The 13,861-nt window shown below is 41.2% G+C and overlaps 1 protein-coding gene across 1 annotated transcript; it reads right to left on the bottom strand.

Moving 5' to 3' along the window:
* Nucleotides 1–3,176: 3,176 nt before the first annotated feature.
* Nucleotides 3,177–8,964, bottom strand: LOC135557810 (CLOCK-interacting pacemaker-like). The gene is made up of 3 exons (XM_064991443.1): nucleotides 8,661–8,964; nucleotides 7,889–8,083; nucleotides 3,177–7,710 (listed from the first exon to the last, which is right to left on the bottom strand). The coding sequence occupies exons 2-3, from the start codon at nucleotides 7,998–8,000 to the stop codon at nucleotides 6,698–6,700; spliced, it is 1,125 nt and encodes a 374-aa protein (XP_064847515.1). The 5' UTR covers nucleotides 8,001–8,083; nucleotides 8,661–8,964; the 3' UTR covers nucleotides 3,177–6,697.
* Between the last annotated feature and the right edge of the window lie 4,897 nt (nucleotides 8,965–13,861).

A 13,861-nucleotide genomic window follows, 5' to 3' on the forward strand; every position in this document is an offset into this window, starting at 1 on the left:
AGGATAATTCGCTTGCCCCATATATTGTTTCATTTTCGAGAGCAAAATGTATCTTCCCGAAACTTATGCCACAACATTCGCACAATCAAAATAAACGATCTACATTTGTAATTTTATTTTCTAATGAACTGTCACTCGGTATACATGCGTGAGCAATACGAAATAATAATAGCAAGAAGTATGGACTTAGATCAAGACATAACGACAAAGGTCGTCAGCAATGTAATAATTAAGGACAGACAAAGCAGGCCTACTAAACAACATGAACCCTTCTGTTATTTTGGTTTCATGTTAATTCATTCTGTTCCCAGTCCAAAATGACCGCCCCATTATAGCTGATTATAAATCCATAATAATACATATATTATCACCTAATGTTGTTAGATCTTTTATCAACTTAAGTTCTTACACGTTGTGAACTTCTATTTGCTATTTATAGCCTGTAGGCCTCATTGACCTCAGCTCATACAACTCATTTTGAGTAAAAAAAAAAAAAAAAGCATAATGTATGGATTATTTTGACTATAACAAATACTCAGATGAAACATATTATGATATTTATCATAAGACTACTTTGTGTCAAAGTTTAACAAGGACATTTGTTTTGAAACCATTTCAAATTTTAAATAGTGGCACAAAATAACATCTGTTGAGTTCCCGGTTAAAACTGACCGGTATGATTTTATTAGTAAAGAAAGGACAAAGGCCCAAAACTACACAAGAAAACTTTACCATATTACAAAATTAATGTCTGAACACATTAAAGAACAACAGTAACAATAACAGTATTACTAACAATAACAAAAACATTCAAATGTTCACAATCTGTCAATCAATGGTGGTTACATTTTGTGTGTTCTCATGCACACGTTGGACAATACGTGGGGGTTGTTGCATGTGCCTTGCAAATATATGCACTGCAGTTATGGCACGTAATTGTAAGGGTTTTCCTCTGGTGAAGGAGAAGCGGACCAAAATGCAGCGTGGTGGTTATTCATGTTCTTTAATAAAGGAACTTGACATGAAATAACTAACAAAACAATAAGTGTGCGAAAACCTAAACAGTCCTATCTGGTGAAAACACAGAGACAGGAACAATCACCCACAAACACAGTGAAACCCAGGCTACCTAAATATGGTTCCCAATCAGAGACAATGACGAACACCTGCCTCTGATTGAGAACCATATCAGGCCAGACATAGAAATAGACAAACAAGACATCCAACATAGAATGCCCACTCAGATCACACCCTGACCAACCAAAACATAGAAACATACAAAGCAAACTATGGTCAGGGTGTGACAGTAATGCTCATTTTGACATCTCTTGGTGCACACAGATTGCACCTCTATCTTTTGTCTCTTCTGTCTCTGGCGGCAGTACATCTGCCTTCTGGCTCTTGTACAGTTGAAGTCGGAAGTTTATATACACTTAGGTTGGAGTCATTAAAACTCATTTTTCAACCACTCCACACATTTCTTGTTAACAAACTATAGTTAACAATTGTTTACAGACAGATTATTGGGCAGCGTCCCCTAAAAGTGACCAGACGCTCATCCACTGTGATGTCTGGACTTGGGTTATAGGTGAGTGGCAGGCGCTGTACCCACTAGTGCCAAACCTCTCTGATCGCTGCCAGCTTGTCTTGTTGACGGCGGCCTGGTCTTGTATCACAGTGGTCGAAGCGAATCACCTGTGACAACACGTGAAATGTCTGGAGTGACATAGTGGCTATCATGACTTCCGCCGAAGTCGGTTCCTCTCCTTGTCTGGGCGGCGTTCGGCGGACGCCGTCACCGGTCTTCTAGCCATCGCCGATCCACCTGTCATTTTCCATTTGTTTGGTCTTGTTTTCCCACACACCTGGTTTACATTCCCTCATTACGTGACGTGTATAATACCCTCTGTTCCCCCCATGTCTGCGTGTGGTTTGTTTGTTGTAAAGTGTTTGTGCATGTCTAACTGGTTTGCGACGGGTTATTTCAACCCGTATTTTGTTGTTTCTGGGTGCAGTTTGTTTTGCCTAAATAAACCGCTCCGGTTGTTACCCATGTCTACTCTCCTGCGCCTGACTTCCCTGCAGCCAGTTGCACCTCTTACAGTGGCACAAAAAATTGCCCGACCAGACTCTGCATCCCATAAACTGGTGGTAGTTTAGTTTCTGGATCTGTATACACCAGTCAAAATCAAGAGACCCGCGTATGCTTGGACATCTTTCTGGTGTACCTCTTTCCAGTTGTCTTCGTAAATGCGTCTCCCCTCCAAGTTGGTCATGTTTATCACTATAGTTTCGATTGACTCTGTCAGGAACAGTTCGAAGCAGGATTATGTCACCAACCCGGGATATGGCGTATTTCGTTGGCCCTGGGGTCATTCTGAAGTTTTCAGCCGGCTTCTGACCTCTCCTCTCAGGTGTGGATGAAGAACAGGTCAAATTCCCATTATTTTCCGGAATGTAACAACATCCTCAGCAGGGCCCTCTTGTTTCACATCGGTTGTCTCTTGGTCTGAATCATATTCTGTGTTGTCTTCAACTTCTGACACTTCCTCCTCTAATGCATCTTCACTGTCAGGTTCCTGGCCTCTCTCCTCCTCACCAGTGTCATGGTCAAAGATATGATCAAGAGCCTCACATACAGTATATCGTTTGGTCATTGTGCTGCCACAGAATGAATTGTGAGCAAGGCCTCAAAAAAGCTTTATATACCAGAGCTGCAAGGAAAGTTCTATATATTATTGAAACAATGTTGCTATTGTTTGTGAGAATACCATTAATTATCATACATTACAGTGCATTCGGAAAGTATTCCGACCCCTTGACTTTTTCCCCATTTTGTAACATTACAGCTTTATTCTAAAATGTATTTCATAATTTTTTTTCCTCAAATCTTCACACAATACCCTATACTGCTGGGTGTGCATTGCTGTGCTTACCACAAAGTAGTATAGCTTTCTTATGTACATGTAAATGTGGACTCTTACCTCTTGTCAACATGCTTGCCTACGCTCCTGCTTTGAAGTGAGAGGAAGAACATTCACATCCCATCTCTGGACTATTAGTATGTTTTTATTTTACTGTCAGTTGTCTGTTCACTTGGGATCTCATCCATTTTCTCTACTCAATTAGCTATATTGACTCAGATATTATCATGATTCATTGTCACCAGACAGAGATCATGTTCCTTGAAATAAAGTTTATTAAGCAAGCAATGCATCTTAAAAAAAGTACAAAAATGTTATCTTCAGCAACAAAAACACAAGATAATGCATTTACTGATCATCGTTCAAACTGAAGGATGCTCTGATTTGCTTAGCTGCAAAAAGAGTGTTTTCAAGGTCCATCCTTTTAGAAAATGTACAGTACCAGTCAAAAGTTTGGACACACCTACTCATTCAAGGGTTTTTCTTTAACTTGACTATTTTCTACATTGTAGAATAATAGTGAAGACATCAAAACTATGAAAGAACTATTTGAATCATGTAGTAACCAAAAAAGTGTTAAACAAATCAAAATATATTTTAGATTCTTCAAAGTAGCCAACCTTTGCCTTGATGACAGCTTTGCACTCTTGGCATTCTTTCAACCAGCTTCATGAGGAATGCTTTTCCAACAGTCTTGAAGGAGTTCCCACATATGCGGAGCACTTGTTTGCTGCTTTTCCACCACTGCGGTTCAACTCATCCCAAACCATCTCAATTGGGTTGAGGTTGGGTGATTGTGGAGGCCAGGTCATCTGATGCAGCACTCCATAACTCTCCTTCTTGGTCAAATAGCCCTTAAACAGCCTGGAGGTGTGTTGAGTCATTGTCCTGTTGAAAATCAAATCCCACTAAGCTCAAACCAGATGGGATGGCGTATCGCTGCAACATTCTGTGGTAGCCATGCTGGTTGAGTGTGCCTTGAATTCTAAATAAATCAAGTGTCACCAGCAAAACACCATCACACCTCCTCCTCCATGCTTCACGGTGGGAACCACACATGCAGAAATAATCTGGTCACCTATCTGGGTCTCACAAAGGCACGGAGGTAGGAAACAAAAATCTTACATTTGGACTCATCTGACCAAAGGACAGATTTCCACCGGTCTAATGTCCATTGCTTGTGTTTCTTGGCCCAAGCAAGTCTCTTATTATTATTGGTGTCCTTTAGTAGTGGTTTCTTTGCAGCAATTCGACCATGAAGGCCTGAGTCACGCAGTCTCCTCTGAACAGTTGATATTGAGATGTGTCTATTACTTGAACTCTGTGAAGCATTTATTTAGGCTGCAATTTCTGAGATTGGTAACTCTAATGAGCTCTCTTTGCTTACCATAATATGGACTTGGTATTTTACCAAATATCTTCTGTATACCACCCATATCATGTCACAAAACAAACTGATTGGCTCAAACACATTAAGAAGGAAAGAAATTCCACAAATTAACTTTTAACAAGGCACACCTGTTCATTGAAATTAATTCCAGGTGACTACCTCATGAAGCTGCTTGAGAGAATGCCAAGACTGTGCAAAGCTGTTACCAAGGCAAAGTGTGGCGACTTTAACAAATCTCAAATATTTTTGTTGGTTACTACATGATTGAATGTGTTATTTCAGTTGTAATGTCTTCACTATTATTCCACAATGTAGAAAATAGTCAAATAAAGAAAAACCCTTGAATGAGTAGGTGTGTCCAAACTTTTGACTGGTATTGTATAATTTATGGTATTGTATAATTTATAGTAATAGAAAAATATTGGTACATAATTACATGTTAGGGCTATGGACCATTTGTCATCAATCACAAGCTATTACCAATGTGCTACTGAAACATTGAGAAATACAATCACAATTAATTGATGTCTTTGCGATAAGAAGGCAGAGTAAAATGATACAAAAAAAGCTGCCAACATTTAAATACAAGACTCCCAATTTGAGTCAAGTTTCAAAATATGTATCCAATCAACAATAGCAAACATTTACACTCTTCACCTATTCAAACTGTGGTAACAAGCAAATTCATGTCTTATTCAGTTCTTAAAGATGACAAATTCAGGAAGCTCACATTTTAAAATGGCTGACCTGAGGCCTATTACTAGTATTTACACAAGATAACATCTAGCAAATGAGCAAATGATATCACATTCGTTGTATTTGTAACAACTCTGAGGCACACAAACCATTAAAGATGCTTTGCAGGACAAAATGTCAAGATGTGGCACGAAGGTATGTCTGAGAGTCTGTCATCGTATAGAGAACTAATTTGTTTTTGTCCTTGACACCACATAATCAATTGTCTACATAAGGCCATGAATGACCAAACATTGGAGAGAGATGCTGTATGTTGGTGTATCTATTACAAAACACAAAGAATAACAGATTAAAAAAAATAACAGATAAAAAATAACTTAATCTTATGATAAGTAGTGCCAACTTCGTCTTAATTGGGAGTAACTTCCCACACCATTTTTTATTTATTTCAAGGCATTCATGTTATAAGCGCTTGGTTCAGCACAGTAAACATGCTTTTATTTATACTTAAATGAACATTGTCTAAAAGGACAGCGATTGAAACTATCAATAAAAATCCTCCCTTTTGCCAAAAAAATATGCTATGCAGGTTCGATGTTCTCAAATTAATCTTCATTTCTGCCTTGGAGAAAAGAAGCAACACTCCTTAGAAATTCCTTTGGAACTACCTGCTAATTATTTGAATGCAAATACAATAAAATGCTTTAAATAAAATTCTGCTTTTGGATAAAGCCTTGACAATTCTCTTACAAAAAACGTTATGACAAAAAGATTTCAGCCCATCTTCCATTTGAGGGACTTTCATTAGTCTTTGTTGTATAAACAAAAATATGCTTTGATGAACAGTATCCTCACTAGTCCTAAAGGAGTCTATGTAAATCACTGTCTTTAGTCCATGAATTCACGAAGGAAAAAAATAATTCTGTGCTGCTTGCTTTCCGTTCCCCTCACACGTGCTCCAGTGGAAACCTACTGTATAAGTGGCTACACACTGGGCACAGACGTCAATTCAACGTCTACTCCACATTGGCTCCACGTAATTTAAACAACCTCGATTCAACCAGTGTGTGCCCAGTGGGCGTTGTAAAACATATCACTAAACATATTTGTTTGAGCCTAAATTAACACCATATATTTTCATGAAAAATGTGTGGTTTTGTTGGGTTTAATTCAGGTACCCAGCACTCTTACAAACTATACCATGCAAGCCTTCTTCAATATAGGCCTATTTTACTCATCACGATGACGGCTATAAGTGTCAAGTGGTGGGCACTTTCAGCTTCCAGTAAAAAAGTCCCTTAGGGCTTATCTCAGAGATACTCAGAGCACAACAAGACTTCTTCTAAGCAGCAAGAAGGTGGTTTATCATACAGAAGCCTCCCATCCATCCTGGCCTGATTTGGGGGGTAAGGCAGGCAGGCTACAGTGTTTACCAGGAATATGCCTGGCCTGGATTAGGGTAAAGCAGGCAGGCTAGTGTGTAGAGGGAGTTTGCCTGGCCTTGTTTAGGGTAGCTGAACCAGGCACCAGTGCAGGGAGACAGGGACAGAGTAACTGTCTGTTTGTGTGATCATTGTGGGCACATTACTGTCGGTCCAGCTTCCTCAGTCAGCCCAAGTCCCAGCCTCCCCCACCTCAACTCAGTCCCAATCTAACAGATGAAACCCTGCTTTTACTTAGTCCAGGTCTAATCTGTATCTGCCTTTAAGATGCTCTGCTGCCCACTGCCCTTCCCTTTCTCTTCGGTCTCTTTCTCTTCTTCCTGGAGGCTGGTTTGCAGCTTGCGCCATATGCTGGTGTCTCCGGTCTGCAGGGCCTGCAGGAAGAGGTTGGTGTGCTCCTTGAGCCGGTCCAGGTCTCCCTGGGTCCTGCGGTTCTGACGGAGCAGGTCCTTGGTTCTTAGGGTGATGTCCAGCAGGCCAGACTTGGACAGGATGTTGTACGTGTTGCAGAAGCGCTTACGCTTGATGTCGTGGTCATCTCCATCGCCGTTGTCGGTTGTGGTGGCTTGATTTGGGAGGGAAAGAGGCTGGGACTTGAGTTTCTCAGGGTGCCCAAAGTTGAGGGTGTGAGAAGGAGTTACGGTCAAGGACGGGGCAGGGGTGTACTCTGATCTACTGACGGCGGGGGAGGGTCTAGCAGGGCTGCTACAGGCACTGGAGTCTGTGAGGGAGAGGGTGAGGGCGAGCCTGCGCTGGGGAGAGGGGGACAGAGAGCTAGTTGGAGGAGGGAAGCTGAGGGTGCTGGAACCAGAAGAATTAGAGCTAGAACTACCAGACTGCTGCTTCTGCTGTTTTTCTCTGTGGCTGAGATGGCGCTCCCGGTGGCTGGAGGACAAACCGCTTCTCTCTGACCCCGACGAGGAAGAACAAGATCTTCCTCTCCCAGAGGAACTCGAGCTGTCCCCAGGGTGAGGGGCAATCTTGGGGTAGGACCTGAGGATGGGAAGAAACTTTTTTGGGCGCCGGTGTTTAGAGGAAGCCTCCTTGGGGTTGGAGGTGGTGCAGTGGGAGACCACAGGTTGTAGGAAGACCACCTGAGGCTGCTGGATGATCATGGGGGGCATGTTGGAGTAGGACCCCCCCACCACAGCTAGCTGTGAGGACTGTGCCCCCAACACTGATCCAGGGCGCTGAACTTCTCTCTTGGACACAGAGTGCGATGAGCCCTCAGAATCTGTCGGGTCTATGGTGCTGGCATCTGTAGGGGGAAGGAGAAGAAGATTGATTTTGTGTTTTCAGGACCAGAAAATAAAGACAACTTCAATGATATGGTGGGGGTAGACAGTTGGGAATCAATAAATGGAAGTGTACTAGAAAGTAGATGATAAGGGTGGGAGTGAAGACATCAGAGTGAAAGAACTATGTGAAGGACAAACCTGAGAAGCCAGAGTCTCTCTCTGAGTCTGTTCTGGAGCTTCCAGACTTCATGGCTCGTAGTTTACCCATGTTCCTAGAGTGCCCTTCTGCTTTCCTTTTGGTACTACTCATATTGTCTGTTTCTTTTCAATGGTCTTGTCACTCACCCAGACTACTACACCCACATCAGTGTAGTTAGTAGATGGATAGGAAACCTGGGATGCACCAAAATTAATGTCAGCATTATGATATGGTTACTTCATGCCTATTACTACTCCTTCGTTCTGTTCTAGGGGATGCAATACTTTTGGACATCTAGCCGGTTGTAGCCAACTTGCTAGCAAACATTAACCAGTCTTGCAGCCAATCATAGCATTTCGTTCCCACCCATATAGGACACAGAAAAAACGTCGACATGGGCTGGGTAGACTACTCTTTCTACTTATTCTGCTATAATCTAGCTGTTTCTGTGTCCTTGCTGCTAGGATCATATTTCATATATTGTTATTGTCCTTGCTGCTAGGATCATATTTCAGTAGCGAGCTGCAGTTTTAGCATAACAGCTAGCTAGCTAGTTAACGTTACTCCAATTTCTAGCTTTTGAAATTAGCTAGCTAGCTAACATTACTTGGTTATTTCGGATTACTATACCACCTAGTAAGTCTGAAAATAACGTAGCAAGCTACAGTTTTCTCAAACGTATTAGTTAGCAGCGATTACATTACAGAACAATGCCTAGACATGATTGAAACAGTACAAATGTACTTCGTGTCCTTGCCCAACCGACCCTACCTTGTGATCGAACGTTCCCAGTCGCCACGGCCACAGTCTGTCTGTTTGGTGTGACCGTGTAGTGTCCGCAAGTAGAAATATAAACGGTGCTGTACACCGGACTAGATTTATGGTACACCCCTGTCAGCTAGCGCACATACAGGGGAGGAATGCCACAAGAACCTGCTGTTACAATGTCTTGCTCGAGACCGTGCAATTTTCAGAATGACCAACAACGTTCTCCCCACGGTGAAAAGCAGGAGCGAACACAAGACAGTCTTCTAATACCAATGTTTTATACCTCGCATGTCCATATTTGGAAGTCTGTGGGCGTCTCGTCGTGTTCCAAGCGTGGAGAGTTGTGGATACGTCACATTCTTTTGTCTATATTGTCCGCCCACTACTTAGATGTTGCGGCCTCTCATTGGTCGATGAGTTGGCACTAACCTAAGAAACGTGACCGTATGCCAAGAGTGTGGCACGTTGATCACATTGTGTCGAACAGTAAACCATGTGAGTTGTACAGTACAAGCATTTCAAATGTATGGGGAATCCGTGACGTGAGACCTAGTCTTCTGTTACATTACATAATAAATAGTTCTCAGCCACTGTGTCCCAAACCTAACCTTTGGCTGTCAAGGCTCCTCTTGTAAAGTAAACACATAACTGTACAAATTATTCTGTAATCACCTGCCACACCTGCAGTTATTTTACTTGATGAACACTATTTATAGGCTACACTTTTTCCCTGGTCATGCCATTATGTTATTATCATAACATAATTATAACATAATCATAACATATAATGCAAAAGTCTTAAAATCCCTATACTGCCCTACCAAGCAAAAAGGCAGTAACTCCTCAGTTGGTAATAAATTAGTTAATGTCATTTTTGCTACATTAAATACATGCCTAATCATGTGGACATGTATCCTGCCTCTGTTGAATTGTGTTTTGGAGAAAATGGGTGTTAGCACTAACTGCATAAAGTTACCATGAAACAATAATGTTTGTACCATGTTTTGTGCTGCTACCATATTGTGTTGCTACCATGTTGTTGTCATGTTGTGTTGCTTCCATGCTGTGTAGTCATGTGTTGCTGCCTTGCTATGTTGTTGTCTTAGGTCTCTCTTTATATAGTGCTGTGTTGTCTCTCTTGTCCTGATGTGTGTTTTGTCCTATATATATATTTTAATTCCCAGCCCCCAACCCCGCAAGAGGCCTTCTGGTAGGCTGTCATTGTTAATAATATTTTTTTCTTAACTAACTTGCCTAGTTAAAGAAAGGTTAAATAAATAAATAAACCAAGGTAAATAAAAGCATTTTTTCCCAATTCCATGCTATGAGCAGTTACTGCCTTTTTGCTTGGTAGGGCCGAATAGTAGGCCTACATTATATTAACTATAAAACAAACTGATGGGATGGAGGGGAAGTTCTCAGGACACACACACACACACACACAAAATCGAAACAACCCACACAAGGACAATCAGATCATTTTTCCTCTCCAAGAGTCAGTCAGACAACACATCATGACCCCAATACAATGAACCCAGCACATTCCCAAGACAAGGACACTTTTGTGTTAACAACTCAAAATGTCATTCACACATGCCATGTCTGATACAGATAAATAATGTGATACACAAGCCCATTGTTATAAACTCATTTACATTTTAATACATTTCATTTTCAAATTTCATACAGAGGAATCCATATGATTAGTTATTCTTTACTGTCTGATGAAAGTTACAACTTAGAACCCAAAGGAGTTATTTCATATTTCTAACCCTGTCAAGAGCATAATCCTACATATGAAGACCCTTGCAGAGTGTAAATGTGTGTGTGTGTACAGCAGATGATATCCTCTTATAGGGACTCTCAGATTCCCTTGTTAACACCGACATCACTATAAGTCTTTATATAACCTACCGGTAACTGCAAAAATAAAGGAAAAAATCAAGTAAATGAGGGATACAAAGTATATTGAAAGCAGGTGTCTCCACACAGGTGTAGCCTCCTGAGTTAATTAAGCAATTAACATCCCATCATGTATAAAAATGCCAAGTTGACCATTATTTTGGCTACCATGGCTAGAAGAGATCTTTGAAAGAGGGGTCTCCAATGAGCATGTGTGTGTGTGTGTGTGCGTGTGTGTGTGTGCGCGTGTGTGTGCGTGTGCGTGTGTGTGCGTGTGCGTGTGCGTGTGCGTGTGCGTGTGTGTGCGTGTGTGTGTGTGTGCGTGTGTGTGTGTGTGTCCAGATCTCAAACACAATTGAACACTTATGAGAAATTTTGGAGCGGCGCCTGAGACAGTGTTTTCCACCACCGTCAACATTTCTCATGGAAGAATGATGTTGCATCCCTCCAATAGAGTTCCAGACATGTGTAGAATCTATGCCAAGGCGCTTTGAAGCTGTTCTGGCAGCTCGTAGTGGCCCAACGCCCTATTAAGAAAGGTAATGCTGGTGTTTCCTTTATTTTAGCAGTTGGTAAAAAAAAGTTACAATATTTTAAATTTAAAAAATACACTGAATGTACAAAACATTAAAACCTTCCTAATGATTTGCACCTACCCCCACAGACTGCCAGCAGGTTCATGGGCACATAGGCCATGTGAAAATAGCTTGGATTGTTTTGCCAACTACAGTTGAAGTTTACATACACCTTAGCCAAATATATTTAAACTCAGTTTTTCACAATTCCTGACATTTAATCCTCGTAAAAAAATCCCTGTCTTAGGTCAGTTAGGATCACCACTTTATTTTTAGAATGTGAAATGTCAGAATAATAGTAGAGAGAATGATTTATTTCAGCTTTTATTTCTTTCATCACATTCCCAGTGGGTCAGAAGTTTACATACACTCAATTCGTTTTTGGTAGCATTTCCTTTAAATTGTTTAACTTGGGTCAAATGTTTCAGGTAGCCTTCCACAAGCTTCCACAATAAGTTGGGTGATTTTTGGCCCATTCCTCCTGACAGAGCTGCTGTAAATGAGTCAGGTTTGTAGGCCTCCTACTTGCACACGCTTTTTCAGTTCTGCCCACAAATTCTCTGTTGGATTGAGGTCATGGCTTTGTGATGGCCACTCCAATACCTTCACTTTGTCTTTAAGCCGTTTTGCCACAACTTTGGAAGTATGTTTGGGGTCATTGTCCATTTGGAAGACCCATTTGCGACCAAGCTTTAACTTCCTGACTGATGTCTTAAGATGTTGCTTAAATATACCAACATAATTTTCCAACCTCATGATGCCATCTATTTTGTGAAGTGCACCAGTCCCTCCTGCAGCAAAGCACTCCCACAAAAGGATACTGCCACCCCTGTGCTTCATGGTTAGGATGGTGTTCTTCGGCTTGCAAGCCTCCCCCTTTTACCTCCAAACATAATGATGGTCATTATGGCCAAACAGTTCTATTTTTGTTTCATCAGACCAGAGGACATTTTTCCAAAAAGTACAATCTTTGTCCCCATGTGCAGTTGCAAACTGTAGTCTGGTTTTTTTATGGCGGTTTTGGAGCAGTGGCTTCTTCCTTGCTGAGTGGCCTTTCAGGTTATGTTGATATAGGACTTGTTTTACCGTGGATAGATATACTTTTGGTGTTTATACTTGCGTACTATTGTTTGTACAGATGAACGTGGTACCGGCAGGGGGTTGGAAATTGCTCCCAAGGATGAACCAGATTTTTGGAGGTCTTGGCTGATTTCTTTTGATTTTTCCAGTGCAAAGAGGCACTGAGTTTGAAGGTAGGCCTTGAAATGCATCCACAGGTACACCTCCAATTGACTCAGATGATGTCAATTAGCACATCAGAAGCTTCTAAATCATTTTCTGGAATTTTCGAAGCTGTTAAAAGGCACAGTCAACTTAGTGTTTGTAAACTTCTGACCCACTGGAATTGTGATACAGTAAATTATAAGTGAAATAATCTGTCTTTAAACAATTGTTGGAAAAATTACTTGTGTCATGCACAAAGTAGATGTCCTAACCGACTTGCCCCCCCCAAAAATTTGTGGAGTGGTTGAAAAACTAGTTTTAATAACTCCAACCTAAGTGTATGTAAACTTCCGACTTCAACTGTATTTGCTATGAGGGGGGGAACTGCCCCAATCAGATCACTGGATTTTATAGCATACATTTTAACAGCACAAAGTAAATGTACTGTCACGGGTCACTCAAATGTGCGCTCAGTCAGAACTTCTAGGTCTGGTATCTCTCACAATGAGTCTCTTGTGCCAGATGGCTTACACGGAACCCAAACCGGCTGCGCACATGCGTCATTGTGCATACATTTATTTTGTCCCCCTACACCAAACGCGATCACTACACGCAGGTTAATGACATTAATTTGGGGACAGGTCAAAAAGCATGAAACATTTATGGCAATTTAGCTACTTAGCTTGCACTTGCTAGCTAATTTGTCCTATTTAGCTAGCTTGCTATTGCTAGCTAATTTTTCCTGGGATATAAACATTAGGTTGTTATTTCACCTCAAACGCACAAGGTCCTCTACTCCGGCAATTAATCCACACATAAAAACAGTCAACTGAATCGTTTCTAGTCATCTCTCCTCCTTCCAGGCTTTTTCATCGTTTAACTTATATGGTGATTGACATCTAAACTTGAATAGCATTACCACGACAACCGGTAACAGTTTGTCTTTCAATCACCCACGTGGGTATAACCAATGAGGAGATGGCACGAGGGTACCTGCTTCTATAAACCAATGAGGAGATGGGAGAGGTAGGACTTGCAGCGCGATCTGCGTCAGAAATAGAAATGACTTCTATTTTAGCCCTTGGCAACGCAGACGCTCGTTGACGCCCGCGAGAGGTGTGTTCAGCCTATTATTCCATCCCTTTACTTAGATTTGTGTGTATTAGGTAGTTGATGTGGAATTGTTCGATTACTTGTTAGATATTGCTGCACTGTCGGAACTAGAAGCACAAGCAATTCGCTACACTCGCAATAACATCTATAAACCATGTGTATGTGACCAAAAACATTTGATGTGATTTTGATTTGAAGTCATTTAGGGTCTCAACTTACTATTCAGAGTAAGAATGTTACAAGACACCAGGTGCAACTTCAACATCCCTGTATAAAATATTAAACCTGTAAATGTAAACTACATTTCCCAGAAAACCTAAAGAACTCCATGCAGGTGGTGACACCTCAGTTCCTGTTCAATTTGTAGTTGTTAAATAAAAAGCTTATTCC

Source organism: Oncorhynchus masou, chromosome 16, assembly GCF_036934945.1.
Source record: "Oncorhynchus masou masou isolate Uvic2021 chromosome 16, UVic_Omas_1.1, whole genome shotgun sequence".
NCBI lineage: Eukaryota > Metazoa > Chordata > Actinopteri > Salmoniformes > Salmonidae > Oncorhynchus > Oncorhynchus masou.

Coding starts and splice junctions, on each gene's coding strand:
- LOC135557810 (XM_064991443.1), bottom strand. CDS start 8,000: ATGAGTAGTACCAAAAGGAAAGCAGAAGGGCACTCTAGGAACATGGGT. Junction 7,711..7,888: donor GAGAGACTCTGGCTTCTCAG/GTTTGTCCTTCA, acceptor TTCCCCCTACAG/ATGCCAGCACCATAGACCCG.